The sequence below is a fragment of the Hylobates moloch genome, unplaced genomic scaffold, assembly GCF_009828535.3.
Source record: "Hylobates moloch isolate HMO894 unplaced genomic scaffold, HMol_V3 SCAFFOLD_14, whole genome shotgun sequence".
Taxonomy (NCBI): domain Eukaryota; kingdom Metazoa; phylum Chordata; class Mammalia; order Primates; family Hylobatidae; genus Hylobates; species Hylobates moloch.
The window spans coordinates 39,461,503-39,489,417 of record NW_026652289.1 but is presented as its reverse complement, the minus strand read 5'-3'; the positions used below and the strand labels follow the sequence as shown (position 1 = coordinate 39,489,417).

General features: G+C 53.2%; 1 protein-coding gene and 1 pseudogene across 1 annotated transcript in view; both read left to right on the top strand.

The window, feature by feature from the left end:
- The first annotated feature begins 882 nt into the window (after positions 1–882).
- Positions 883–27,915, top strand: part of SEMA4B (semaphorin 4B) — a 31,752-nt gene continuing 4,719 nt past the window's right edge. The window contains exons 1-14 of the mRNA XM_032174271.2: positions 883–1,272; positions 16,905–17,068; positions 17,233–17,295; positions 19,279–19,377; positions 20,443–20,554; positions 20,828–20,941; positions 21,074–21,225; positions 23,002–23,183; positions 23,279–23,429; positions 24,409–24,619; positions 24,721–24,836; positions 25,100–25,266; positions 26,996–27,081; positions 27,342–27,915. Coding sequence (XP_032030162.2) covers positions 1,134–1,272; positions 16,905–17,068; positions 17,233–17,295; positions 19,279–19,377; positions 20,443–20,554; positions 20,828–20,941; positions 21,074–21,225; positions 23,002–23,183; positions 23,279–23,429; positions 24,409–24,619; positions 24,721–24,836; positions 25,100–25,266; positions 26,996–27,081; positions 27,342–27,915 — 2,330 coding nt within the window. The 5' untranslated portion in view covers positions 883–1,133. The remainder of the gene's footprint in view (positions 1,273–16,904; positions 17,069–17,232; positions 17,296–19,278; positions 19,378–20,442; positions 20,555–20,827; positions 20,942–21,073; positions 21,226–23,001; positions 23,184–23,278; positions 23,430–24,408; positions 24,620–24,720; positions 24,837–25,099; positions 25,267–26,995; positions 27,082–27,341) is intronic.
- LOC116481711 (small ribosomal subunit protein eS12-like) lies at positions 4,472–6,522 on the top strand (annotated as a pseudogene).

The window sequence follows — 27,915 nt, the reverse complement described above, 5'->3', positions numbered from 1 at the left end:
TGCTTAGATAGTTTCTATGTTTTCTTTGTTTCTTAAGGCTCTTGGGATCCACTAAATTGATTTCAGAATCTGCTAATGGTCCAGGCTGCAGTTGGAAACCCCTGGTCTCAGCAGAGCTGAGCTCCACCCATGGAGATGTTAGGAGCCGGGAGGATTGGGGGTGGGTGCCTCTGGGCTTCCACTCCAGTCTTAGGGATTCCCTTCCACTGCCGGGTCACGTGCAGGTTTTGAAGGTCTTACCTCCTCAGCAGTACATTAAATCCTATTATCCCACTTAGGCTAATCTTGCCCTTCCCCCACCCGAGGGCTTCGCGTGGACAGAATACTAAGAGAACAAGCCCGCAGGGTGCCTAGACTAAGTGCTGAGCTTGTAGTGAATGCCCAGCCATGACTTGCAGTGGATTGACCTGTGCGAAAATTGGACTCTCGAGCTGCTAGCCCCGGTGTCAGCACAAGCTCGGCCGAGTTCATTTGGTCGCAGGAACAAGGGGGTCGCCAGGAGCAAGAGGGAAGGGGACGCCTAAAGGGAGGAGACCAAGGCCTAATCACCAGCCGCCCCCCAACTCCCTAGGCGCATAGTGGGGACGCAGCGTGTCCCCAAACCAACGCCACTAGCAGAGGGTCCCAGAGGAGCCGGAAGGGGCCTGGGCCTGGGCGGCGGTGGGAGGGTCTGAGCAGTGGGGGAGGGGAGCTGGGGGTCGGCTTTCGTCCGCGTCCCAGCGCTCCGGCGGCCGCCAGGGTTACTGATCCCGGGCTTGGCCCCCTGAGGCCGCGCTCCGAGCTGCCGCCCCTTGCCCTGCCAGCGCCCGGGAAAGAGGAAGGGGGAAGGGGCGGGCCGGCAGGGCTCACGGCCGACTTCCTCCTTCGGCCCCGCCCTCCGCCGCTTGCGGGTGAGCTCTGCCCAAGCCCAGGCTGCGGGGCTGGCGCTGGCGGGAGCACTGCGGTACCCCGCGGAGGGGGACTGCGTTCGCCAGGGCCCACGTGACCCTATTTCCCACCTCCCGCCCCCCAGGTCCGAAGGCGGGGGCCCCCAGGGCGACTCGGGGGCGGACCGCGGGGCGGAGCTGCTGCCCGTGAGTCCAGCCGAGCCGCGGGACACCGTCGCTCCTGCTCTCCGAGTGCTGCGCGCAGCGATGGGCCGGAGGAGCTGGCTCGCCGCCCCGTGGGGAGCGCTGCCGCCTCGGCCACCGCTGTTGCTCCTGCTGCTGCTGCTCCTGCTGCAGCCGCCGCCTCCGACCTGCGCGCTGAGCCCCCGGATCAGCCTGCCGCTGGGTGAGTGCCGGGGACCCGGGGGCGCGGGCCAGGGGAAGGAAGGCTGCCGGGGACGTGCCTCGTGCGGAGGTGGCCGTGACAAAGGACCAAGGAGGGGACGTGTCGGAGGCACGGGATCCATTAGGACCCCTTCTTTTTTCAAAGCGCTGCGCGGAGGGAGGGAGAGGAGAGGGGAGCTGTGAGGCCGCGGGCCCCTTTCTTCAGTTTTCTTTCTGGGCAGGGATGGGGTCTAGCCTGCTCTGTCGTCCCCTCTAGTTCCCTTAGGAGGATGCACTTTCGGCGGGGTCCGCCTGCCCATCTCCTTGTCTTTGATGCTGACCAGAGCCGACCGCGGTGCCGCCCCCGAGGGCGGCTCGGGGTAGAGGGAGGCCACTGCTTGCAGTCCTATAAACACTGGGGTTCTGGTATTCCCAGCAAGTCGCAGCAGGGCCGGGAGCTGTGGTGGGGCGGGCGGGCGCCCGATCCTCCCTCTCCGCCCCTCCATCCCTGGCTTGCCTTGCAGCCCCAAGCCCCAGCATGGAGAGACCTCCAGGCCCTGGGAGCGACCAGATTGCGGATGGGGGCAGCTCTGGGCGCTCACATTCCCAAGTCCTGGGCGCGACCCCTCCTCAGAGTGACCTGGGAGTAGCATCCTGGTTGGCTGGGTTCCTTTCCTGGTCCTCACATCTGCTTCTGTGGCCACCTCCTGTTTCAGCCCTCCGCCCTTCCCTCTCCTTTTCCCTTCCATCCGGTTGCTTCTCCAGCTCTTCTTGGGGCACTTGGGCTTTAGATGTAGAGGGTCCTGGATCCCAAGCCCATTTCTTCCACTGGGCAAGTAAGTGCCTTCTGCTCCCAGTGTCCCACTTTTCTCATCTGCAAAATAGGCAGAGTCATAGGTGCCTTGCAAGGTGTTACTCGGGTACGAAGTTTATAAGTGCCCAACAGATGTCGTATCCGCAAGCCCTTTAACTTGTTGATTGTCATATTGTATGAATTGGAATAAAGCATGTATAAATTAGAGGTTACAGACTGAAACTGTACCAGACTTCCATCTCCTCACAGCATCCCCACCTCTAAAAGCATCCTATTTACAAAGGGAAATAGTAGAATCAGCACTTAAATTAAGGCAGGGCCCTAGCGGCTTCAAGTAACCCTATCTGAACCCCTGTCTGAAATATTGCAAATGAGCTGGGTTCAAATGCTATCTCAGCCACTTAGTAACCGTGTGACCTCGAGCAGGCTACTTAAAGTTTCTGGGTCTTGATTTCTTCATCTGTAAAACAGGTATAATAACAGAACCTACCTCAAGGTAGTGAGGATTGAATCAGCTCATGTCTGAAAAGTCGTTAGGACAGGGCCTGGTACAGGAACCGCTGAATGAGTGTTATTCAGCTCAGAGTTTACTCCTGTACATCCCGCCCAGATCTGCGGTGATTCTGCCTGGGGTTAGGACAGGGTTGGGGTGTTAGTTTGACTGTAGCCCCTTGGGTGCTTCAGCTTGTGAAGTCAGGATGAACAGGTGTAACCAGCCCCAGGCCTGCTGCCTTGCTACTTCTGTTGTGGCCACAACTCCCTTTGCCCTCAGACCCTCTCATTTTTGGGAGAAGGCAAAGTGAGTTGGGGGCAGATGCTCCAATGGACTCCACTTATGGCCTTGGGAAAGCTGGGCTAGCTCATGGGACCATGTCAAAAGACAGCAGGTTTCAGGTCCAACTCTGGAACTGGATGGGACAATCACAGGGTAGCTAGAAGGCAAAACTGGAGAGCAGTGAGGGGAATCGAGGGGACCTGCTTCCCGAGGAGCAGCTAGAATACTTGGTTATTATTACCAACCCAGCTGCAGGACCTGGCCCACTTCTACAAGCCTGTGACTGTTCCCAGGCTTCTGTCACACACCAGCATTCACCTGTCAGGGCTGCCGTAGGCGGGCTTGCATTTTGTGCATTGTACCAAAGTGCCCAGCTGAGGGTTGAGAGGACCTGAAAGGCAGTCCACACTCAGCTCTCCAACCTGGGAATCCTGGAGCAAAAGACCCCTTCTGCTATGTTCTTGGGGCTAGGTCTGCCCAGAGTGGCCCATTTTTCCAGTCCCACCAAAGCCCTGGAATAGTGTAGTGGCACCTAGCTACCTGAACTTGTGAGCACGTATCTACAGTCGACTGAGTTGCCACTATACCCCGGAGTGCCCTCTCTCTGGGCTTCCTCTTGGCCCTCATACCCACCTCCTACTCTTACCTACATGCAGGTGCTAGGGCTGGCTGGGAGTCTGGGAGGGGAATGCCCTGGTAACTGAACAGGCTCACCCTTGAGTGTGGCCTAAGGCGGTTTCCTGCCTCATCCCAGGGGGCTCATTAGATGTTCCTGGCAGTGTGCCCATCCTGGGCAGGCTCGTGGTGACCATGGGACGCTGGGCCCAGGGCCCTAGTGCCCTCCCTCACACGCATCTTAGGAGAAATGGTCATGGAACTGGAGATTACACACCCCCCTTTCCTCCTGCCACTCACTCCTCTACTGAATTCCCACCCACGCCCCGTAAGGACCCAGATGCCTAGGGACAGTGGGGCTATGTCTGTGGTTTAAAACAAAATCCCTTGAAGTGGAGCGTCCAGCTTGCCCTGCATCTGGGGTCCTTCATAGGGAACCCTAATTATTGTTGATGAACAGCACATTCCTGGGGTGCTTAAGATGCAGGGGGCTGATTTGTGGCCTTGCCCAGTGGCCAGTAGGGGGAGGAGGATGGAGGGACAGCCACTGGGGGCTCCACAGTCAGCTGGAAGTCTCTGAAAGGAATACTTCAAAGAAGTGTGCGGAATTTGGGTTCTCTTGCGTTGGAACTACCATGCAGAGCTCTAGGAGCAAAGCCTCGGTCAGGAGCAGGAGTGGTGCTGAGTAGAAGCAATGGTGCCCAGTGCCTCCCAGCCTGGCCATGTGGGGAGAAACAAAACACACCTGCTCTCATGGCCCTCCAAAGTCTTCTGGGCCACCTTATTTGGACACTTAAAGGGAGTGATTATTATTATTATTATTTTGAGATGGAGTTTCGCTCTGTCTCCCAGGCTGGAGTACAGTGGTACCATCTCCGCTCACTGCAGCCTCCACCTCCCAAGTTCAAATGATTCTCCTGCCTCAGCCTCTCAAGCAGCTGAGACTACAGGTGCCCACCACCATGCCTAGATAATTTTTGTATTTTTGTAGAGATGGGATTTCACCATGTTGGCCAGGCTGGTCTCGAACTCCTGACCTTAGGTGATCCACCCATCTTGGCCTCCCAAAGTGCTGGGATTACAGGCACGAGCCACCATGTCCGGCCTTAAAGGGAGTTATTAATTCCCTCCTGCCCCAGAAGTGCCAGGCGGGAAAGCTCTGGACGCAGTATTTCTGAAGCAGATTGGACAGAAATCTGTAGGCCTACAAACGGCAGTCAACAAAACCCCATTGAGCAGAGAGAATGGGGCATTTGGCACAAATCAGCTGCTTGCCCTCTGGCCCTGGAGGAGGCAGCCAGGGTCAAGGCTACCCTGGGAAGCCCTGATGCTGATCGCTTGTTGAGCCCTCAGCCCGGTTACTGGCTTCCCTCCTTGACATGGTCTCAGCTGGACATGAACCTTTGTCTCCAGCTCTGTCCTGTGGGCCGGCATCTCTCTGGCTCTGCGGAGGCGAGTGGAAGGTGCTCTAACTGTGGATGCTCAGAGCCTGGCTTTGTAAAGTAGCTTGCCACCCTTACTAACTGCACAACCTGGGGCAAGCTCCTGGCCTTCTCCATGCCCATTTTCACATTAGCAAGATAGGAATAATGGCCATCTTCACAGTGTTCTGAGAGGATTACATGAAATAATGTATGTAAAGTGTTTGGCATGGTGCCTGGCACGTGCTGCATCTGTAGTAAAAAGGTAGCTTCTGCTCTGGTATGCTAGAAATCCCCTGCCAGCCTTGCTTGGTGAGGTTATTTGCATCCATTTTGGTGCACACTGGTGGTATGCAGGCCCTCTGCTAGGTGCCATGCCTGTCAGGCTTAGCGCCTGCCCTGGTAGAAAAGACAAAGCAAGGCCCCCAGGGGCTGATTTGAGGTTATTATCAGGGGTCCTGCTTAATTATAGCCCAGTTATTAAGTGCTCCTGATTCAGCCTTTTCAAAGTCCTCCTTTGCCTGAAGAACCTCCTCTGCATGGGGCTGGACCATGCCTCTCCCCGCCTGCCCCTCACTGGTTCTGCTCTGCCTTCTGCACAACCCACATCCAGCTGGTGTTGAAATACCTATGTGCCAACCCAGGAAAGCTCTAAACTTGCACAACTTTTGGGGCACATCTGGATATACCAGCATGTTCATCCTCTAGGCAAGAGACAGAGAGTGGCACGGGGCCTGGAGAAAAGGCTAGACTTGGGTCATGTCATCAATCACCCCTTCCTTTATCTTCTCAGAGCCTGTTGCCTCTCACTCCACCCCCATGGGTGCTCAGGCTGGCGCAGGACTCAGGGGGCCTCTGATGTGGCCCTCCCTGGGGATCAGGGGGAACAGGAACAACACAATATGAGACTCCTGTGGTTGAGGCCTGCCTTCCCTCAGATTAGCTTTTTGGGGAAGTCTCCTCCCTTGGACTGCATTCTCCATGCTTTTCCCCAGCTGGTTTCCCTGCCCTCCTCTACATTCTGACCTCCCTGTGTTGGGAGTGGGACAGCTATCCTGTCTGTAAGATAAGATAATTAAAAGCCTGGTGGCTCTTTCCCTGCTGCCAAGTCATGCAGAGACGGAGGCTCAGGCTCGGGTGCGTTCAAGATTCAGCTTCACCCGTAACCCACTGCCATGGCCGACGAAGGCATTGCTGCTGGAGGTGTAATGGACATTAATGCTGCTTTACAAGAGGTACTGAAGACAGCCGTCATCCACGACGGCCTAGCACATGGAATTCGCAAAGCTGCCAAAGCCTTAGACAAGCACCAAGCCCATCTTTGTGTGCTTGCATCCAACTGTGATGAGACTATGTATGTCAAGTTGGTGGAGGCCCTTTGTGCTGAGCACCAAATCAACCTAATTAAGGATGATGACAACAAGACACTGGGGGAATGGGTAGGCCTCTGTCAAACTGACAGAGGGGGAAACCTGGTAAAGTGGTTGGTTGCAGTTGTATAGTAGTTAAGGACTATGGCAAGGAGTCTCAGGCCATGGATGTCATCAGAGAGTACTTCGAATGCAAGAAATGAAGAAAATATCTTTGGCTCACAAAAAAAAAAAAAAAAAAAAAAAAGCCTGGTGCCCACAGTGGCTCTATACTTATTAGCTCACCATCGACCCTCTTCTGGGCACTGAATACTGGAACACTAAGGGCTGGCTCGTGCCCTGTGGCAGAGATGGTCACAGAAGAGTAGAGTGGCTACAGAGTGATACACAGAGGTGGAGTGTTTTGTCCAACTGCTAGAGTTCTGCCTCCCAGGCCTGTGATCTGACCTGTTGTGCATGGAAGCTCTATTCTGCACTCCTGGATCTATCTGGAAGCCCATCCTGTAGTCTAACAGGCTTCAAAGAGGTAGGGGGCCTGTGATGAGGGGGTTTCAGTGGGGATGGTAGGTAGGAGACAGAAGCCATCATTTTACCATACTTCTAAACAGGAGCCAAATTAGCCAACTTATGTCCTCTTTTTTGGCATCTTTTGGCCCATCCTCTAGGAAGGGGGCCAACAGGAAGGGCAAAGAAAAGCGGCCATTGTGGTGCACTCACTGTGTGCCAGGCACTGCTGTTGGATGTGGAAGTGTATTGCTTGTCTCATGCAGATGAGGAAACCAAAGCTCAGTGAAGCTAACTCATTATCAAGGTCATGCAGCCATAGAAGAGTTTGGGACCAAGCCTTGGGCCACAGTTCTCGATTCAGCAACCACATTCTTTCCATTAGAACAGCTGCCTCCTGCGTCACCCGAATTGTACAAAAGCAGCAATATGACCCGGCTCAGCCCTTGAATAATTGCAGGTTATATATTTCCATCTGTTAAAGAAATCAGTTGAGGTTAGTCTCTGGACAGGGCAAGGGGTCCAGCCGAGGCCCCTGGTGGCATGGCCATGGTTGGAAAGAGGGCAGAGCTGGCAGACTTGGTCGTCAGGAATGTGGCACACAGGAGACTAGGGCACACATCTCAGACAGAAGTTTGCAAACTGAGGGGTAGTGGGCCACAGCCAGCCTGGAAATACATTTTATTTGACTTCCAAGTTCTTTAGAAAAATTTTAATTAGGCCAGGTGCGGTGGCTCACGCCTATAATCCCAGCACTTTCGGAGGCCAAGGTGGGTGGATCACCTGAGGTCAGGAGTTTGAGACCAGCCTGGCCAACATGGTGAAACCCTATCTCTACTAAAAATAGAAAAATTAGCTGGACATGGTGGCGGGCACCTGTAATCCCAGCTACTCAGGAGGCTAAGGGAGGAGAATTGCTTGAACCTGGGAGACAGGTTGCAGTGAGCCAAGATCGTGCCATTGCACTCCAGCCTGGGCAACAAGAGCAAAACTCCGTCTCAAAAAAAAAAAAAAGAAAGAAAATTTTAATTAGTTGCTGATATTTAAAACTTAGGAAATTTTACATAAAAATCTAGGTTTCCAGCTTTTCTGAAGATCTGGTAAGGGTGGACCCCCATTCTATGTAGCAGCACATGTCTGGGGCTAAGTCTTGCGTGTGAAAAAGAGCTAGAATAAAAGTAGAAGGCAAGAAGCAAGGGGAGGAGTAGGGAGCATGGGGAGAACTCATCTTGATGGTTGATGGTCACTGACCCCTAATCTGTGCAGAGCTTGGCACTGCCACGTACTGTGTTTATTTAGTCTTCTCAGCAATCCTGCAAGGCAGCCCTCTCAGGGCTGAGGATTTGTTCAGGGTTGCACAGTGGGTCAGTGATCAAGTCAGGATTCACACACATGTCTTGTGCCCCTTCCAGTCCCTGAGGCTTGTTTCCTGTCTCCCTACCATACTTTCAGCTGTCATAGTTCTTAATTCTTTTTTTCTTTTTCTTTTTAATTCTTTTTTTTTTTTTTTTTTTGAGATGGGGTCTCACTCTGTCACCCGGTCTGGATTGCAGTGGTGAGATCTTGGCTCACTGCAACCTCCGCCTCCCGGGCTTAAGTGATCTTCCCACCTCAGTCTCCTGAGTAGCTGAGACCACAGGCATATGCCACCATGCCCAGCTAATTTTTGCATTTTTGGTAGAGACAGGGTTTCATCATGTTGCCCAGGCTGGTCTCGAACTCCTATCAGCTGTTATACTTCTATGTGTTCAGTGCTTTTGGGAGGGGTCAGAGTGGAAGCAGTGCTTCTCAGACATACTTTTGTGAGTATGACGCTTCAGGACCTCCACATTGCCCCATTTTTATCTGGGGCCCCTCTCTGAGCTGGAGCACTCTGACTGGGACTGTGTCATTCGTTCGTTCAGTCAACAAACATTTATGGAACAACTGCTGGGAGCTCACCTGACTAGTTGATACAAATATGAATAAGACATGGTCTTGATCTTGAAGATGCTCTCAGCTTGGTGGAAGAGAAGAGCACAAAGACCGGGCGTGATGATGGCTCACACCTGTAATCCCAACACTTTGGTAGGCCGAGGCAGGCAGATCACCTGAGGTCAGGAGTTCAAGACCAGCCTGGCCAACATGGTGAAACCCCGTCTCTACTAAAAAAAAAAAAAAAAAAAGAAAAAGAAAAATACAAAAATTAGCCGGGCATGATGACAGGTGCCTGTAATTCTGGCTACTCAGGAGGCTGAGGCTGAGGCGGAAGAATCACTTGAACCCAAGGTTCAAGGTTGCAGTGAGCCAAGATCATGCCATTGCACTCCAGCCTGGGTGACAGAGCAAGACTGTCTTAAAAAAAAAAAAAGAGAAGAGCACAGAAAGACCATCATCATCATCATCATCAAACATCAAACATTGCCATCATCAGACAGCGTCACCAGTGCACTGCAAGACGTGTGAACAGGAAATGATGAGCATACGGAGAAGGGCCCTTGCCCAGCCGGGGATTCAGGAAGGCCTCCTGGAGGAGGTGGAACTGAGCTGAGTCTCAAAGGATGAGTGTGAGTTAGTCAAAAGGAAAGCCTTCTGGGTGGAGGGGACTTCCTGAACAGACCGGAGATGAGAATTGGGCCCATGAGTTGCAGTTCCATGTCACTTGGTCGAACCAGGAGGTAGGTGGGTGGCAAGGGCTGGCAAGTTAGGAGCTCGGACGATGGGCTGCTATTGAAGTTTTTAGGCAGAACAGCGACGGCTCCCAGGGAGCCCTCTGGCTGCAGCATAGCAGCTGGCCTGGAGGTGGGAGGCTGCTTGGGAGGCTGCTGTGGTGGTGGCCTAGGTGAGAGAGGATGGTGCCAGGCTCAGGACTGTGGTAGTGGGGATGGTGAGGGGAGTGGATTTGGAAAATATTGAGAGAAAATTGGCAGGATTTGATTATAGACTGGACTTCTGAGGAAGGAGGATGGTGAGACACCCAGGTGAGTGGTGCCACACACAGACACAAAATCCCAAGCCAGGGAGGGAGACTGGAAGGGGGTGGTGAGGTGGTGGGAGGCACCCACAGAGACCCTCCTGCACTGTGGGGTCTGGTGTGTTGGAAGAAGATCTGCACTTGGATGAAGAGATTTGGGGATCGCCAGGGGCTTGAACGGAGTAAGAAGAGCAGGGCCAAGAGCGGACGGACCCAGAGAGCAAGAACATTCAGGAGCAAAGCCTGAGGTGGGAGGGTGGTCAGCAACACAGACGCTGCAGCCAGGTGGCCCAGGGTCAGGCGGCATCCCCATCACTCCTCCCGGGGACGACTCGCACCTGAAACAGAGATAATGAAACACAGCAGCCTTGTGAGGATGACATGACTTAATCCATTTAAAGGGCTGAGGAAGTACTGACATACTTCAGCTCTTTGAGGGCTAGAGGCCCAGAAGGCATGTGAGGGAGACACGGGGTGATGCTTGAGACTGGGGGCACAGACACCTAGAGGACGGGGCGGCGTGGCCTGTGTCTGGGGTCTGGCAGCGAGGCGATCCCTGGGCTCTAGGCAGGGCTGGCCCCGCTGAGCGTGGGGCTGGCTGAGGCCCAGCTTCTGTGGAGGAGTGAGTGGAAGGTGAGAGGCAGAGATGGCCTGGGGTGGCTGTTCTCTTTGGGAGCTTGTCTAAGGCAGGTGGAGGGAGGCACAAAAGTTTCTAGAATGGACATTGGAACAAAAACTGCTTTCTGAGAGGTAGAGTTGGTGACATAGGATTTGGTCTCTGAGGAGATGGGGCGGGAAGTTCAGGTTGTTTATGCCTGATGACCCCGATTTCCTTGGAAGAAGTGGAGACATCTATAAAGGCAGGAAGGCAGACCCAGGGCAGAGGCCCTAGGAGCGGTGTTGTTAGCGGGGAGCCAGCCCCTGAGCAGAGGGACTGAGTGTGGCCTTGGGTAGGCCTGTGAGCAGGCAGGTGGCAGGCAGGCGGCGGGCAGGCTCCTAAGGTGACGGCAGTGGTCTGTGCAGCCGTGGCACAGGCCCTGGGTCGGGGCTGGGACTGCCTGGGGGTTCTGGCAGAGGCTCTTGGTCTGCCCACTTGGGGCTGTAGCAGTGGCTTTCCGGGGCATGCCCCAGGAGCACAGATGCTATGAGGCCAGGTTCCCTGGCCCTCGTTGCCACTTTCTTGGAGACTTCAGTCCATGGGAGGACCCTTGGCACACAACACCCCCAACCTCTGCCCAGAGTCCCTGGTCAGGGACTCGACTCTGGCACTGGGCTGGTGTCAGCAGACTGTGGCCCTCTCTTCCATGCTCCATGAGGAAGAGGTGGCTGCCCTGCCCAACACGGGCCGTGTGGAGGAAGGAAGTGCACCCAGGTTGGCAATGTGTCCCAGTTTCCTGCTGACTGAGGCCCCGTCAGCACTCCTGCCCTAGAGGTGGGGCTGCTGCTGGGATAAGTGGGTCCAAGGTTCTGGTGACTTATTGTGACATCCCTGGGGACGAAGGGCTACAACAGCCTTTCAGGAGGCTCTCTGGGGACTTGTCCCTCCCAGACGCCTCTCTGAGAGTCGGGGAGGCCCCTGGCTGCCTCCTTGCATTGGAGGCCCCTTCCCCACCGACTCCACAGGGAAGCTGGTGTTTTCTGGCCTGATCCTGCTGGGGCCTGTAGAGGGTGGGATGTTAGGGCCAGGTCAGCGTCTTGCTGCCATGCCCGGAGCCACAGTAGAGAGAAAGGTGGGGTGGGGCTCTGAGTCACAGCGCTGCTGCAGCTAGCTGGCTGGCCTGGGGTGGGGACTACCCAGGGTGGGGATGGTGCTGAGCCCTATTCCTGTCTCACCCCAGAGAGCTCCAGGCTTCCTGCTGAGTCACAGGGAAGGAGGACCCTTACATGGGGCTGGGGGCTGAGTATTCCCACATCACTTCCTACTCAGAACCCCACTTCCTGAGGTGGGCAGTGGGGACCCTGCAGGTGACTCTTATGTGCCCACTCCATGTGCTGTCTCCCTCCAGGGAGGGATAGGGCAGCCCCAGACCAGCCCCATTCTGCCTTCTTGAAGGATGATCTGCCTAGTGGGATGCATTGGCCTTGGAGAAGTCCCTGGCTGAAGCCTGTCGGGGTGGAGGGAGAGGGTTCATCCTGAGTGGGGAAACCGGCCGCAGCCTCGGCGTGCCCTGCTTGCTTCATACTGGACTAACCCACTGGATAGATGGATTTAGAGGATGTCCGAGCAGCACAGGCAGCCCAGGAGAGCCAGCAAGACACTCTTTGGCACAACGGAGAGCATAAAGGCTAAGACTGACCCCAAGGTGCACCAGCCCCTCGCAGGAAGTAAAGTACAGAAACACCCCCTCCCCGTCACCCCTGCACAAAGAGCACCTAGGAGTGAGTGCGCAAGCGTGGACAAGCCCTGCGGTACCGTGTACACACACACACACACACACACACACACACACACCCCACAGGCAAGCTCAGGCAGGGTCCTGCACAGACGTCTGCAGTCACTCTGGAGGTGACCCAGGCACCTGGGTCCTTAGACAGTAACACCACTCACACGGAGCACAGACCAGCTCGCGCCCACAACACGAGCCTGTGACACACAAGTCTCTGTTTCTGAGCTGATGCTGTCTGGCTTTGGCCATGAGACCCTCGTGTGACCGGGTGCGCGCCTAAGTTAGAATCGCGCAGGCTAAGTTCGTGAACCCCCTGGATGAGGGAGGCCCAACTCCCCTAAGGAGCCCTGCCCCTCTGGCAGCTCTCACCGGGCCGGATTTTCCTGCGGGGCTTTTGGATTTTGTTTTTGAGTCACTCATTGAGTGTTGGTCGTGTGCCAGACACCGTGCCACACTGCAAACCATGTGCAACGTTGTTTTGAGCAAAGCTGTCTCAGTAAATGTGGGTTATTATGTATATTATTATTTACATACGTAATCTCATTTTTTCTAATAACAACCCCATGAGGCAAAGTGTTATTATTTTCCCCATTTTACAGATAAGGAAAACGGGGCTTTGAGAAGTTAAGTGGCGTGTCCTGGTGGCACACAGCTAGTAGGTGGTAGAGGATGGCTTTGAACTCAGGTCTCTAACTCTACTCCGCACACCATGGCTTTCAGTCTGAGTCTTAGGGCAGAGAGATGAGGGCAAGTGCGGAAGGGAAGTCCCAGAAGGAGAAAGCCTGGTTAAGGGGCCCTTCACCCCCCTCTGTCCCTTTGTCGGTTCATTCACTCTACTCCCAGCATGGCTGGAGGGCTTGTGGCTGGCTCGTTTGGAGGCCTGGGCTGAACCAGGAACTGGCTGGTCTGTAGGCTTCCCCTCCAGCCGGCTGCACTCTGTAGTGCCCGAGGCAGGTTTCCACCCCTTCTCCCAGGCGTAAGTGGGATTGAGTTGCCACCTGGGACTGAGGCTTATCTCTGACTCTTGGCATTTCTGTGTCTGGACAGATTCCAAGGGCGGTCTGCTGCGCAGACTTACAGGGCTTGCCCAGGTGGAAACACTCTTCTGCAGGTAGATAAGCACGGGCAACCAGCTTATCTGAACCAGCCCTTGCTTCCAGATAACTATGGAAAAATCCAAAAGATAAGGAGGGACCGCAGTGTTTGTCCTTGTCTCACTCCTCATGAGACTCCTGTGATCTTTATATGTCTCATTCCTCCCGTGACATGTATGAGAAACTACAGCTCAGTGAGACGATGTCTCTGCTGCCTGACGGAAGGGCCCACCTGAGGGCCAGGTGTGGTGGCTCAGCCACCTGACCCCCGTCATCCTGTTGACTAGTGTCACCCCCACCTGAGGGCTTCCTTCCCTGTTTGCTGCCAGGTATAAAGCTGAGCTTCGGCTGGGCGCGGTGGCTCACGCCCATAATCCCAGCACTTTGGGAGGCTGAGGCAGGCGGATCACCTGAAGTCAGGAGTACGAGACCAGCCTAGCCAACATGGTGAAACCCTGTCTTTACTGAAAATACAAAAATTAGCCGGGCATGGTGGCGAGCACCTGTAATCCCAGCTCCTTGGGAGGTTGAGGCAGGAGAATCGCTTGAACCTGAGCGGTGTAGGTTGCACCATTGCACTCCAGCCTGGGCAAGAAGAGAGAAACTCTGTCTCAAAAAAAAAAAAAAAAAGCTGCTGGGCATGGTGGCTCACGCCTGTAATCCCAGCACTTTGGGAGGCCGAGGCAGGCGAATCACCTGAGGTCAGGAGTTCGAGACCAACCTGACCAACATGGAGAAACCCCGTCTCTACTAAAAATACTTTGTCGGGCGTGGTCACGTATGCCTGTAATCCCACCTACTCAGGAGGCTGAGGCAGGAGAATCACTTGAACCTGGGAGGCGGAGGTTGCGGTGAGCCGAGATTGTGCCATTGCACTCCAGCCTGGGCAACAACAGCAAAACTCTGTCTCAAAAAAAAAAAAAAAAAAAAAAAAAGACTGAGCTTCCCCCTCACGGCTGGTATGTGTTCCTCCTTATGGACATTGAGGATGGAGTAGCTTCATTTCCCATTTTTCTTTGGCCACCAAGAGGCCCAGCACTAAAGGCGCAGCCTTTCTCTACCAGCTGTGCGAAGACTCATTGACCTACTCGTGAATTTTTACTTCCTTGCTGGTTGAGATTTTCTTCATATTTGGCTTTTCTCTGCTCCTGATTTTAATGTTTATATTTCACTACTTTCTTTTCTTCATGTCTCCCCACCCTTTATGGAACCAGGCTGGGGGTATGTAAAAACACTCCACAGGTAAACACCCATGAAGTCATCTTCACAGCTGCTTGGTTGGGCATGTTGCACTTTTTGCTTCCTCAGCTTCGTGAGACTGTTTGTGTGGTCATAACCCACTGGTCCGCTACAACATGCCTGAGGTTGGTCAGGGTGCTGCTCTTTGCTTGTTTTTCTGTTCTCATCAGCTGCTTAGAATTTTAAAAATAATTTCTCTCCAAACCCATTAGTTACCCAAAGCATAAACAGTACCCTGGTGGGTAAGTGTGTGTGTGTTTCTTTTTTTTTTCTTTGATTTATATATTTCACATTATATAAGGATAACCTGCTTATTATAGAATCTAAAAATGATAACAAGTAAAAAAGACAAGAAAGCTACTATAATTCTACCAGGGAACCCATGTTTTAGTATTTTGTGACACATCCTTCTGGATTTTTTCCTATGCTTATATTTTTCCCACAAAAAATAGAATTTGACCATACATACTAAATATAATCTTAATTTTCACTTACTGGTAGATAATTCGTGTCTTTCCTTGTTGTTATTCTGCAAAAACAAAAGATACTTAAAATGCGTACCAAGGTCTGGGCGCAGTGGCCCACACCTGTAATCCCAGCACTTTGGGAGGCTGAGGCAGGTGGATTGCTTGAAGCCAGGAGTTCGAGACTAGCCTGGCCAACATGGCAAAACCCTGTCTCTACTAAAAATACAAAAGTTAGCTGGGCATGGTGGCACATGCCTGTAATCCCAGCTACTCGGGAGGCTGAGGCAGAAGAATTGCTTGAACCTGGAAGGTGGAGGTTGCGGTGAGCCGAGATCATGCCAGTGCACTCCAGCCTGGGCAACAGAGTGAGACTCAGTCTCAAAAAATAAATAAAATGTGTATCAAGGATACATGCACGTATGTATATTTTTTTAAGTGTAGAAGGGCTTATTATAAAAAGCAAAAACGTCTGTCCTCCCCCGCCCCAGGCCAATTTAAAAGGGACTTTAATCATTTAGGGTTCTTAGGGTTCTTGTTCTACCGTTATTTCCTCCATTTTTTTTTTCTTTTTGAGATGGAGTTTCACTCTCGTTGCCCAGGCTGGAGTGCAATGGCACGATCTCGGCTCACCGCAACCTCCGCCTCCCAGGTTCAAGCGGTTCTCCTGCCTCAGCCTCCCGAGTAGCTGGGATTACAGGCATGTGCCACCACGCCTGGCTAATTTTATATTTTTAGTAGAGACGGGATTTCTCCATGTTGGTCAGGCCGGTCTCGAACTCCCGACCTCAGTTGATCCACCCCAAAGTGCTGGGATTATAGGCATGAGCCACCACGCCCAGCCCATTTCCTCCATATTTTTAAGTAAAATACTTACACCACTATTTCTTGGCTTATTTGAATTCCTGACTTTCCCTCACTTACATCTCCCTTCCTTTCCTCCCCCCAACATATTCTGTCACCGTACTGTATTCACTTCCTTTATTGGTTACCTTTGCAATATAAAACAGTACACTTGACCTGTATTTATTATTCCATTAGCCATTGGCAGCAGCTTGTGACAACCCTGCTACCATATTATGATGTCTGTCTGTCGTCAGTTCTGGTTTCTGAGGTCAAAATTGAAAACACTCCCATTCTGTGTAATAACCATCAGTCTCAAAGACCAGTGCTTTTTTGGGAGGATGACGCAGGCAGATCACTTGAGTTCAGGAGTTTGAGACCAGCCTGGCCAACATGGTGAAACCCCGTCTCTACTAAAAATACAAAAATTAGCTGGGTGTGATGGTGCATGCCAGTAATCCCAGCTACTTGGGAGGCTGAGGCAGGAGAATCACTTGAACCCGGGAGATGGAGGTTGCAGTGAGCCAAGATCATGCCACTGCACTCCAGCCTGGGTGACAGAGCGAGAGTTCCTCTCAAAAAAAAAAAAAAAAAAAAAAAAAAAGCCAGTGCTCAACATTTGCATTACTCTGTCAGTGCAAATAGCATTCACTGCAGGGCCCACTTCACATTTCCTTCTCTTTGGGTCTAATGTCACTCAAAGGAAAGTGTTAAATGTATTTTCCTTTCTTAATATTCTATTATGTGCTCAAAACTCATCACTTTATATTTTAGTTTGCTTGATATTTTGACTATGCCTTTCTTGCTTGTTTTTCTGGAGCTTCTAATATACATCTTTTTTTTCTCAGCTTCATAGTATTCAGTTGGATTGGGGCATCATAATTTATTTTGACAAGGTCCCCTCTGGTTGGACTGACTCTTTGGTTTCCAGTTTTTTATTAATGTGAAGGGTGCCATAGTATCCTTGTGCATACATCTCTGCATCGTTTCTTATGTAATGTTTGAGAGTCCAGGAATGCTGCTCGCCCATCAAACCTGATCCCCCTTCCCCCAGCCCTTTGCCACCCTTTGCCTTGCTGATTACCTTCCTTTAAACCAGTCCATCTAGAGGTTGGTGTTAAGAGGCTTCCCGTGGGAGGGGTGGCCCCAGGTAATATCCATCTTCCTCTCTCCAGGCTCTGAAGAGCGGCCATTCCTCAGATTTGAAGCTGAAAACATCTCCAACTACACAGCCCTTCTGCTGAGCAGGGATGGCAGGACCCTGTACGTGGGTGCTCGAGAGGCCCTCTTTGCACTCAATAGCAACCTCAGCTTCCTGCCAGGCGGGGAGTACCAGGAGGTGAGAGATGTTGCCTGGAGCTGGCTAGGCTGGGTCAAGGACCACAGAGGGAAGATGGACGGGCAGCTTGACCTTCTGGGTCTGAGGATGATGCCGATGGGAGAGGAGGGAGGCTCAGCAAACCCTTCATTTTGTCCACTACCTTCCCATTTCTCATTCCCTAGCTGCTTTGGGGTGCAGATGCAGAGAAGAAACAGCAGTGCAGCTTCAAGGGCAAGGACCCACAGGTGAGCCCACACCTGGAAGGGAGCTGAGCTGCAGGAGGGATGGAGGGTGGTGGACTTCCATCCAGGCCAGAGGTGGGAAGTGGGAGCAGATACAGCCAGGTATGGTGGGAAGGGCATAAGCTTCTGAGATGGCCAGGCCTGGGTTTGAATCCCAGCACTACACTTACATCTCTACCACCTTCGACAAGTAGATTCACCTCTCTAAGGCTTAGTGGGCCCACCTGTAAAACGGGGATAATGATCCAGTCTCACTGGCCTTACAGTGAGGATTCAGGAAGCTAATAGGTGTAAGGCACCTGGCTCATAGATACAAGGACTAACAAGTCAGCTTCCAGCATGAACAGGGATTGGGTGGGGTGAGAGTTGTGTCCCTCTGCAGATGATTCCTGATGTAGCACATCTGACAGATTCTGGTGTGGTTTTGGCCAAAGCACAGGATGAAATCTGGTTCAACCCAGGTTCTCCTGGAGGACTCATCATCACCCCTAGAGGCCTCCTGCTCCTGCTCCTAAGTGCAGCAGGTGCTGGGTAAGATGAGGGCAAAAGAGTGCTGGACTTGGGATCAAGACATAGGTTCAAGTCCTGGCTGCCATTCTGTTATTCAACTAACATTGATTAAGCACGCACTCTGTGTCCATGTACTTTTAGGTACTGGAGATTTAACTGTGAAAAAGCAGGCTTGGCACAGTGGCTCACGCCTATAATCCCAGCACTTTGGGAGGCTGAGGCAGGTGGATCACAAGGTCTCCACCTCATGGTCTCCTGAGTGTCTCAGGAGTTCGAGACCAGCCTGGCCAACGTAGTGAAACCCCGTCTCTACTAAAAATACAAAAAACCTTAGCCAGGCATGGTGGCAGGTGCCTGTAGCCCCAGCTACCTGGGAGGCTGAAGCAGGAGAATCGCTTGAACCTGGGAGGCAGAGATTGCAGTGAGCCGAGATCGCGCCACTGCATTCCAGCCTGGGTGACAGAGTGAGACTGTTTCAAAAAAAAAAAAAAGAAAAAGAAAAAGTAGTCAGTTTACAAATGTTATTGGCGGGGGGTGGGATGGAATAAGGTGATCAGGTTACATTTCATTAAAAAAGTGACATTTGAGCCAAGATCAGGAGAGAGTGAGGAGCTGACCGTGGTATATCTGGAGGAGGGGCAGGACTTTTGATTTCACTCTGAGGGAGGTATTTGGGAGGCCAGGGGAAGGCTGAGCAGAGATGTGACATGGTCTCACCCGTGTACTAAGAGGGTCACTCTGGCTACTGTGGTAGAGTAGCCTCCATGGGGAAGGACAGGAGGAGAGAGAGCAGTGAGGGGCGAGTGATGGTGGTGGCTCAGACCAGTGAGAAATACTCAGATTCTGGATGCATTTTGAAGATGGAGCCACCAGGATTTCTGGGCGGGAAATTATGGGGTATGACCGACAAGAAGAGTCAAGGCTGACTGGGTTTAGGGCCTCAGCGACTGAAAAGACAGAATTAATGAAAGTGGCAAGATCTCGGGGGAAGCATGTGTTCTAGGGAGTACCAGAAAGAAGCTTGGTTGCAGGTGCCAGTTAGACACCCCATTGAAGGTGATGCATGAATCTGGGGTTCAGGGTTCAGGGCTGAGCATTCCTCCTGCTCTGGGCTGTGGCTTCATCAGCTCCCAGCTTGGTTGGGAGGGGCCTGTGGTTTTCAAGGATGCTCCTGGGGGCCAGTACAACTCAAGGGGGTAGGATTCTGTGCCCTCACCCCTAGGCCGTAGGAAAGTTTGCCAGTTACAAAACTAGCTGAGCCCCTAGGCTCCCTGCAGCACACACACTCTACACACACTCTATGCATGCTCCACTGTGCCCCAGAAAACCCGTGGGTTCTTTGTTCCTAGACTTGAGTGCCCCATCCCCAGTCCTGGGAGCAGAGGCCGGGCCTGGGTGTGGTGGGGAGGGCTCGGCGGTGCCCCCTGGTGGCATGCTTGGGCATGGGACTGATATCCGCTTGCTCCTTCCCCCCAGCGCGACTGTCAAAACTACATTAAGATCCTCTTGCCACTCAGCAGCAGTCACCTGTTCACCTGTGGCACAGCAGCCTTCAGCCCCATGTGTACCTACATCGTGAGTACCCTGTCTTCAGCCCTGAGGCTGGCCTGGGAACTGCCCCTCTTTCCGCCCCAGGGATCCTGTTCTGTAGCATAGACCCCTGGTGAAAGGCAGGGCCCAGAGGGAGGTTTCTGGGTATCACTGGCCTCCAAGAGCCCTGAGGTCCCACACCCTTGCACAAAGCTCAGCCCTGACAGCCATGTCTCCCTGTGCGGGGAGGCGGGGGCACATGCAGTCACTCACCCATGAAGATCCTGCCCCACCCAGGCCCTGCTGCCCTCTCCTGCTTCTTCCAGCATCTCTCCCTCTCCTTTGCTTGATTCTCTTGTCTTATCTTGTACACCCCCTCCTCAGCACACACCTCTAGCAGAGGGTGGCATTTGATGCTGTGGGTTGGAGCCCAGCTTTGGGGTCAGACACGCCTGGGTTTGAATCACATTGCTGCCCCTTCCAGGCTCACATCATTTTCTTTTTTTTTTTTTTTGAGACAGAGTCTCGCTCTGTCACCCAGGCTGGAGTGCAGTGTCACGATCTCGGCTCACTGCAAGCTCTGCCTCCCGGGTTCACGCCATTCTCCTGCCTCAGCCTCCCGAGTAGCTGGGACTACAGGTGCCCACCATCACGCCTGGCTAATTTTTTCTATTTTTTAGTAGAGACGGGGTTTCACCGTGTTAGCCAGGATGGTCTTGATCTCCTGACCTCGTGATCCGCCCGCCTCGGCCTCCCAGAGTGCTGGGATTACAGGTGTGAGCCACCACGCCCGGCCAGGCTCACATCATTTTCTAAAAGCCTCACCTCCTCCGCCATGTGGGTCTGATAACGTGTCCCGCGTCGGGTCACTGTGAGGCAGTGCAGCACTGTGTCTGGGTGAGGCCTCTCCAGAGGCCGACTGTCCGGGTTCAAACCCTTTGGCACCGTGTCCTGGGTGAGGAGGACGGCCTCCCTGACACCTGACCCCTCTGTCCCGCACACCTCACCTGCCTGCAGAGTTGCCTTCTCCTGCCCACCTCTCTCTTTCTCACCAAGCCTACTCCTCATTCCCTGAAGTGCCCCTGAGCCCATGTGTCCGCCCTCCTGCAGAATGTGGAGAACTTCACCCTGGCAAGGGACGAGAAGGGGAATGTCCTCCTGGAAGATGGCAAGGGCCGTTGTCCCTTCGACCCGAATTTCAAGTCCACGGCCCTGGTGGTTGGTGAGTGTTGAGGGCAGGATGGGTTCGTTGAGGTTCCATGTAGGGGCACGCAGGGCCAGAGGGCTAGCTTTGGACAGGCTGGGTCCATGCCACGCTTATTTCCAAGGGGACACAATGGCCATGGACTTGCCTTGGGTTTGTTTTTTCCAAGTTCCAGCTTCCTTCTCTGCCCACCACAGGCAAAATGGGCAGTGCTGGGGTCACTCTGGGCCCTGAGCAGGGAGAAGGGGCTGTGCTGAGGAGCCCGTTCCCATGGGAATGTTTTCTTGGCAGATGGCGAGCTCTACACTGGAACAGTCAGCAGCTTCCAAGGGAATGACCCGGCCATCTCCCGGAGCCAAAGCCTTCGCCCTACCAAGACCGAGAGCTCCCTCAACTGGCTGCAAGGTGAAGTCCTCTTGCCACCACCCAGAGGGCAGGGATCCTGTTCACCCGCCCTAGAAGGGGGCACTTTCCCCCAGCAGGGCCTGTCTCCAGGGTTCCTGGGCTGACTCTGAGCTCCTGACCTGGTCCCTACAGACCCAGCTTTTGTGGCCTCAGCCTACGTTCCTGAGAGCCTGGGCAGCTTGCAAGGCGATGATGACAAGATCTACTTTTTCTTCAGCGAGACTGGCCAGGAATTTGAGTTCTTTGAGAACACCATTGTGTCCCGCATTGCCCGCATCTGCAAGGTGAGGGGAATGGGCCAACAGGGTGGCCACCCCAGAGACCTCAAAGGCTCCACAGCTGCAAGATCACCCACATCCATGCATGGCCTTTCCCATCCCCCAGAGAGTACAGCTTAGCTAACAGCTTTTCTCTCTCACCTTTTAAATTAAAATATCTTACTACTTCCTTCTTTTTTCTTTTTATTTTTAGACAGGATCTTTGCTCTGTCACCCAGGCTGGAGTGCAGTGGCACAATCATGGTTCACTGCAGCCTCGACCACCTGGGCTCAAGCAGTTCTCCTACCTCAGCCTCCCGAGTAGCTGAGACTACAAGTGTGCGCCCCCGTGCCCAGCTAATTTTTGTATTTTTTGTAGAGATGGGGTCTTACCACGTTGCCCGGGCTGGTCTCAAACTCCTGGGCTCAAACAATCCACCCACCTTGGCTTCCCAAAGTGCTGGGATTACAGGCATGAGCCACTGCACCCAGCCATTTTTTTTTTTTTTTTTTTTTTTTTAAATGTGAAAATAGCCAGGCATGGTGGCTCACGCCTGTAATCCCAGCATTTTGGGAGGCCGAGGTGGGTGGATCACCTGAGGTCAGGAGTTTGAGACCAGCCTGGCCAACATGGTAAAACCCCATCTCTACTAATAATACAAAAGTTAGCTGGGCGTGGTGGTGCACGCCTATAATCCCAGCTACTCAGGAGGCTGTGGCAAGAGAATCACTTGAACCTGGGAGGTGGCGGTTGCAGTGAGCCGAGATCATGCCACTGCACTCCAGCCTGGGTGACAGAGCAAGACTCCGTCTCAAAAAAAAAAAAAAAATGTGAAAATAGAGAACTGTACACACAAAAATCACTTACAAGACAAAGAGGCACTGGAGCATCAGCTGGAGAGCACAGACCCCGGAGGCCAACTGCCCAGGTTCAAACTCTGCTGGCCTAGGATCTTGGGCAAGTCCCTCACCCCCTCGGTTAACAGTTTCCTCATCTGTTAAATAGGAATAATAACACTGACCTTAGAATTGTTATGTGAATTAATTAATCCATGCAAAGCTCTTAGAAATGTGGTGGGCAGTGACTAAATATGAACTATGAGTGTTATTACCCTGCCACCCCAGCACAGGAAGGAGTCACTGGTAACATTTTAGAATGCCCCCTCCGAATCTTTTTTTTTTTTTTTGGCATATGTGTAACTCTGTGTATTTATATATGTATTTTTTTTCCTTTTTGAGACAGGGTCTTACTTTGTCACCCATGCTGGCGTGCAGTGGTGAGATTTCACTGCAACCTCCGCTGCCCAATCTCAAGCAATCCTCTCACCTCAGCCCCTCATGTAGCTGGGACTACCAGCACGCACCACCGCGCCCAGCTAATTTTTTTGTATTTTTAGCAGAGACAGGGTCTCAAACTCCTGAGCTCAAGTGATCTACCCGCCTTGGCCTCCCAAAGTGCTGGGATTATAGGCATTAATAAAAGTACAGTCCCGACCTTGTACTTACATTATTAACTCACTCACGAACATGGCATTAGGCTATATTGGGGTCCTTTGGCTTCCTTGTTTGCTCAGCAGTGAATCGCGTCCATATTTAGGAAGCCTCTGCTTAGTCACAGTAAGGACCATCCTCGTGATGGACGTGTACACTGCTTTTCCTGACTTTAGATGGAACTTGATCCTGGCCTTTTCCTGCCCTTCAGTCCTGGTGTCTGGGGTGGGTCCATCGAGGCAGTCCTGTGCCATGCATCCCCGTCATGGCTCAGCATGTGCCTAAGCCCAGCCCATCCACCTCTCCCTCCAGGGCGATGAGGGTGGAGAGCGGGTGCTGCAGCAGCGCTGGACCTCCTTCCTCAAGGCCCAGCTGCTGTGCTCACGGCCCGACGACGGCTTCCCCTTCAACGTGCTGCAGGACGTCTTCACGCTGAGCCCCAGCCCCCAGGACTGGCGTGACACCCTTTTCTATGGGGTCTTCACTTCCCAGTGGTAGGGCCTCCAGACCTTGCTGGAGATGGAAGGGTGAAGGGTGGCTGGGACTATTTCCCAGGACTCCTGGGTTAATCTGGTTATTTCCTCTGCAGGCACAGGGGAACTACAGAAGGCTCTGCCGTCTGTGTCTTCACCATGAAGGACGTGCAGAGGGTCTTCAGTGGCCTCTACAAGGAGGTGAACCGTGAGACGCAGCAGTGGTACACTGTGACCCACCCGGTGCCCACACCCCGGCCTGGAGCGGTGGGTACTGGCTCCCTGCACCCAGAAGGGGTGCTGGGAAGATGTGGGTCCCCACAGCATGCTGGGACCAAGGCTGCCTAGCCTCAGGCAGATCACTTGGCTTCTCTGAATCTGTTTTCTCATCTTTAATATGGGGACATAGGCCCAGGCCTGCTTGTCTACTGGGTTAGATATAACTATGAATGTCAGAATATCTTCAGTTCTGTTTCAGGATACAAGTGTGTCCCCATCAGGGCACTTGCTGCAGGCTGTTACAATCGTGTCTTCACTTGGTCCTCTCCCCTACTCAGCTGCAAGCTCCTTATTTAATTATCAAGTGACCGAATGGGCAAGCTGTGGGGAAATAATCCTTTCTTCCTCCCTTCTAGCCTAACAGGCTACCCTGAAAGCAGACCTTGAGACAAGGATATACGTGCCAAATAGTTTATTAGGGAGGTGATGCCAGGAAGCATCACGAAGGAATAGGAAGGTTGAGAGGAGGAGGGAGGGAAACCAAAAGAGGGTGTGTCAGCGAGCCGTTGTTGGTGTGGGCAGCTGGAGCTGGGTCCTGCTGGAGCCCCTGACAGATGATGTGGAGCACCTCTCAGAATTTCAGGAAGCCCCAGGTGGGGCAGGAAAGAACTGCCGACACACTGGTGCGCTCTGCCCAGCCAGGGCTTCCTGAGAGCACTGGTGAAGGGTGCGGAGGAGCAGGGAGTGTGGTCCTGGTTCTTGAGGCCCCTGGGCATATGAGGCTGAGGTGATGGGCAGGGAGGAGGCACAGCAAGGAAGCCCTCCAAGCACTTGGTTTCCCCACACCCTGGGCTTTGTCCTTGCTCCCTCAGATGTGCACGCCGGCTCTGTAGAGCACTGCCAGGGATGTGCCCTGGCTCCGGGCGGCAGGGACAGACACCGCTACTGTCCACTGGGGAAGCAGGGCCCGCATCCTGCCTGCTGCCCTGAGGTGTGGCTGGCCTCACACCGCTGCTTTCTCCTCCAGTGCATCACCAACAGTGCCCGGGAAAGGAAGATCAACTCATCCCTGCAGCTCCCAGATCGAGTGCTGAACTTCCTCAAGGACCACTTCCTGATGGACGGGCAGGTCCGAAGCCGCATGCTGCTGCTGCAGCCCCAGGCTCGCTACCAGCGCGTGGCTGTACACCGCGTCCCTGGCCTGCACCACACCTACGATGTCCTCTTCCTGGGCACTGGTAAGTGTCTGCAGCCCAGCAGGCTCGGGGAAGGGGTGCACGTGGCTGGTGGGTCATGGGCGGTGGGCTCAATCAGGGCCTGAGTCCCGTCCACACCCCAGGTGACGGCCGGCTACACAAGGTGGTGAGCGTGGGCCCCCGGGTGCACATCATTGAGGAGCTGCAGATCTTCTCATCGGGACAGCCCGTGCAGAATCTGCTCCTGGACACCCACAGGGTGAGCAGGCCAAGGAGGAATCCTGGCAGGGTACTTGGGGGGTGCCCTCCATTAGCACCAAGCAGTCCCCACCCAGCTTCTCCTCCCTTGCCTCAGCAGGATGGAAAGATACAGGATCCAGTCATGAGCTATTAGAAAGTGGGGTCACCGGTTACAAAACAGGCCTCTTAAGGGTGGCGCTGGGAGGCATACAAGCCGGGTGGCCATGGGTGATGGCCCTGGCTGCCCCTGCCCGCTTCTCATCCCCGTGTCTGGCTGCGCAGGAGCTGCTGTATGCAGCCTCACACTCGGGCGTAGTCCAGGTGCCCATGGCCAACTGCAGCCTGTACCGGAGCTGTGGGGACTGCCTCCTCGCCCGGGACCCCTACTGTGCTTGGAGCGGCTCCAGCTGCAAGCACGTCAGCCTCTACCAGCCTGAGCTGGCCGCCAGGTGAGCACTCCAAAGGCCCCTTCCCATCTGTCCAGCCCTGCACAGGTGGCCTCAGAGCACCATCCTGGGCCCTCCTCGGCACCGCCACATGGCCTCGGTTGTGCCCACTGTCTCAGCATAATTATTAATTAGCTCTCCTGCTTCCTCTCAAGTGCAATTCAGACAGGAAATTATGTGTTTGTCTTGGCTACCTGTAAAATGAGGACATGATTTGGTAAAGTATGAAATACCACAGCTTTGAAAAGCCTTGCAAGAAAATGTGGATCAGCATGTGAACGTGCTTTAGTAATAGTAGGGCTATGAAGCAGTCCATTAACAAACCCAGTAAAAATTGGTTTCAGAATAACCTATTTGGATTATAAAATGTTCATTTAGAAGATAGGGATGAACACAAACAAAAGCTACCCCTCATCCCACCACCTAGAGAGAATCACAGTGAGATTTTGATATATTATCCTCTCAGGTTTTACTACATATGTGTATAGGTAACAAAAATCCTTTTATTTATTTTATTTTATTTTATTTTATTTTATTTCATTTATTTTTTTTTTTTTTTGAGACTCGCTCTGTCACCCAGGCTGGAGTGCAGTGGCACAATCTCGGTTCACTGCAACCTCCACCTCCCGGGTTCAAGCGATTCTCCTGCCTCAGCCTCCCAAGTAGCAAGGATTACAGGTGCCCACCACCACGCCCGGCTAATTTTTGTATTTGTAGTGGAGGCAGGGTTTCACCATGTTGGCCAGGCTGGTCTCAAACTCCTGACCTCAAATGATCCACCCACCTTGGGCTCCCAAAGTGCCGGTATTACAGCCATGAGCCACCGCATCTGGCCAAACATTCATATATTTTGTATAACATTGGGAACTGTCCTGTTTGTAGTGTTCTTGCTTCACATATGGATACACCTGCTGTCAGTTTTTACAAAAACCAAGTAAGTTTTGGTGTGTATGCCAAGAGGGACACCCCAGAATGTTAACTGTCATGATCACTGGCTGGTAGATGCTGTGATTTTTGTAGTGTTTTCATCCTTCGTGCCTGGTTGAATTATCTGTCTCCTGAGTGTATCCAGAATTACTGTCCTTTATTTTTTATTACACAGATGTATGCATGTGCATTGTTTTAAAAAAAAGATGAGAACACATCAAAAAAAATTTTAATTAAAAAAAAGAAAAAAAGAGAGATCTGTACATACAGATCCCAGCTGTCCTTCCAATCTTTTTCTGAGGGTACATACTATTTTTTATTATTTTTTGAGACAGGGTCTCTCTATGTTGCCCAGGCTGGATTACAGCTCACTGCAGCCTTGACCTCCTGGGCTCAAGCGATCTTCCAACCTCAGCCTCCTGAGTAGGTGGAACCACAGGCGTGCGCCACCATGCCTGGCTAATTTTTCTATTTTTTGTAGAGATGGGGTCTCACCATGTTGCCCAGGTTGTCTTGAATTCCTGGGCTCAAGCGATCTATTGGCCTTGGCCTCCCAAAGTGCTGGGATTACAGGCGTGAGCCACCATTCCCGGCCACTGAGGGTACATACTGTTTTTGTAATTAAGGGAAGTGTTATCTTAGCTTTGACTTGAAATAATGTGTAGACAGAGGAGATGCTGACTCCTGTGGGTGGCGAATCAGCTCAGGAAAGGCCCTTGCCCAGGCCCAAGTCTGCAGTGAGGGGTGAGCGAATGTGGGCTCAGGGGACTTGCTGGCCAATCCCAGAATTCTCTCTGGTCCTCAGGCCGTGGATCCAGGACATCGAGGGAGCCAGTGCCAAGGACCTTTGCAGCGCATCTTCGGTTGCGTCTCTGTCTTTTGTACCAACAGGTGAGATGCCCCCTCAAAAGGCGGAGGAGAGAGGTGGGAACAAGTCTGCTTGAAGGCTTCCCCAGGCACAGATGTTGTAAATGCCTTTCCTCACTTCCTTGGCCCGCAGCCCTGTAAGCAGGTCCCTGGGAAGACTCAGTCCCAGGGGTCCCCAGAGTTGCCCATCATGGCACCAGGGGCATAGCCCAGAGGGAGGCAGGGGAGCTTGGAGCTACTGTGGACCCTGGCACCCCCCTACCCCATGCCTTTTCTGCCTGCAGGTGAGAAGCCATGTGAGCAAGTGCAGTTCCAGCCCAACACAGTGAACACTTTGGCCTGCCCGCTCCTCTCCAACCTGGCGACCCGACTCTGGCTGCACAACGGGGCCCCTGTCAATGCCTCGGCCTCCTGCCACATGCTACCCACTGGGGACTTGCTGCTGGTGGGCACCCAACAGCTGGGGGAGTTCCAGTGCTGGTCACTAGAGGAGGGCTTCCAGCAGCTGGTAGCCAGCTACTGCCCAGAGGTGGTGGAGGACGGGGTGGCAGACCAAACAGATCAGGGTGGCAATGTACCTGTCATTATCAGCACATCACGTGTGAGTGCACCAGCTGGTGGCAAGGCCAGCTGGAGTGCAGACAAGTCCTACTGGAAGGAGTTCCTGGTGATGTGCACGCTCTTTGTGCTAGCCGTGCTGTTCCCGGTTTTATTCTTGCTCTACCGGCACCGGAACAGCATGAAAGTCTTCCTGAAGCAGGGGGAATGTGCCAGCGTGCACCCCAAGACCTGCCCTGTGGTACTGCCCCCCGAGACCCGCCCACTCAACGGCCTAGGCCCCCCTAGCACCCCACTTGA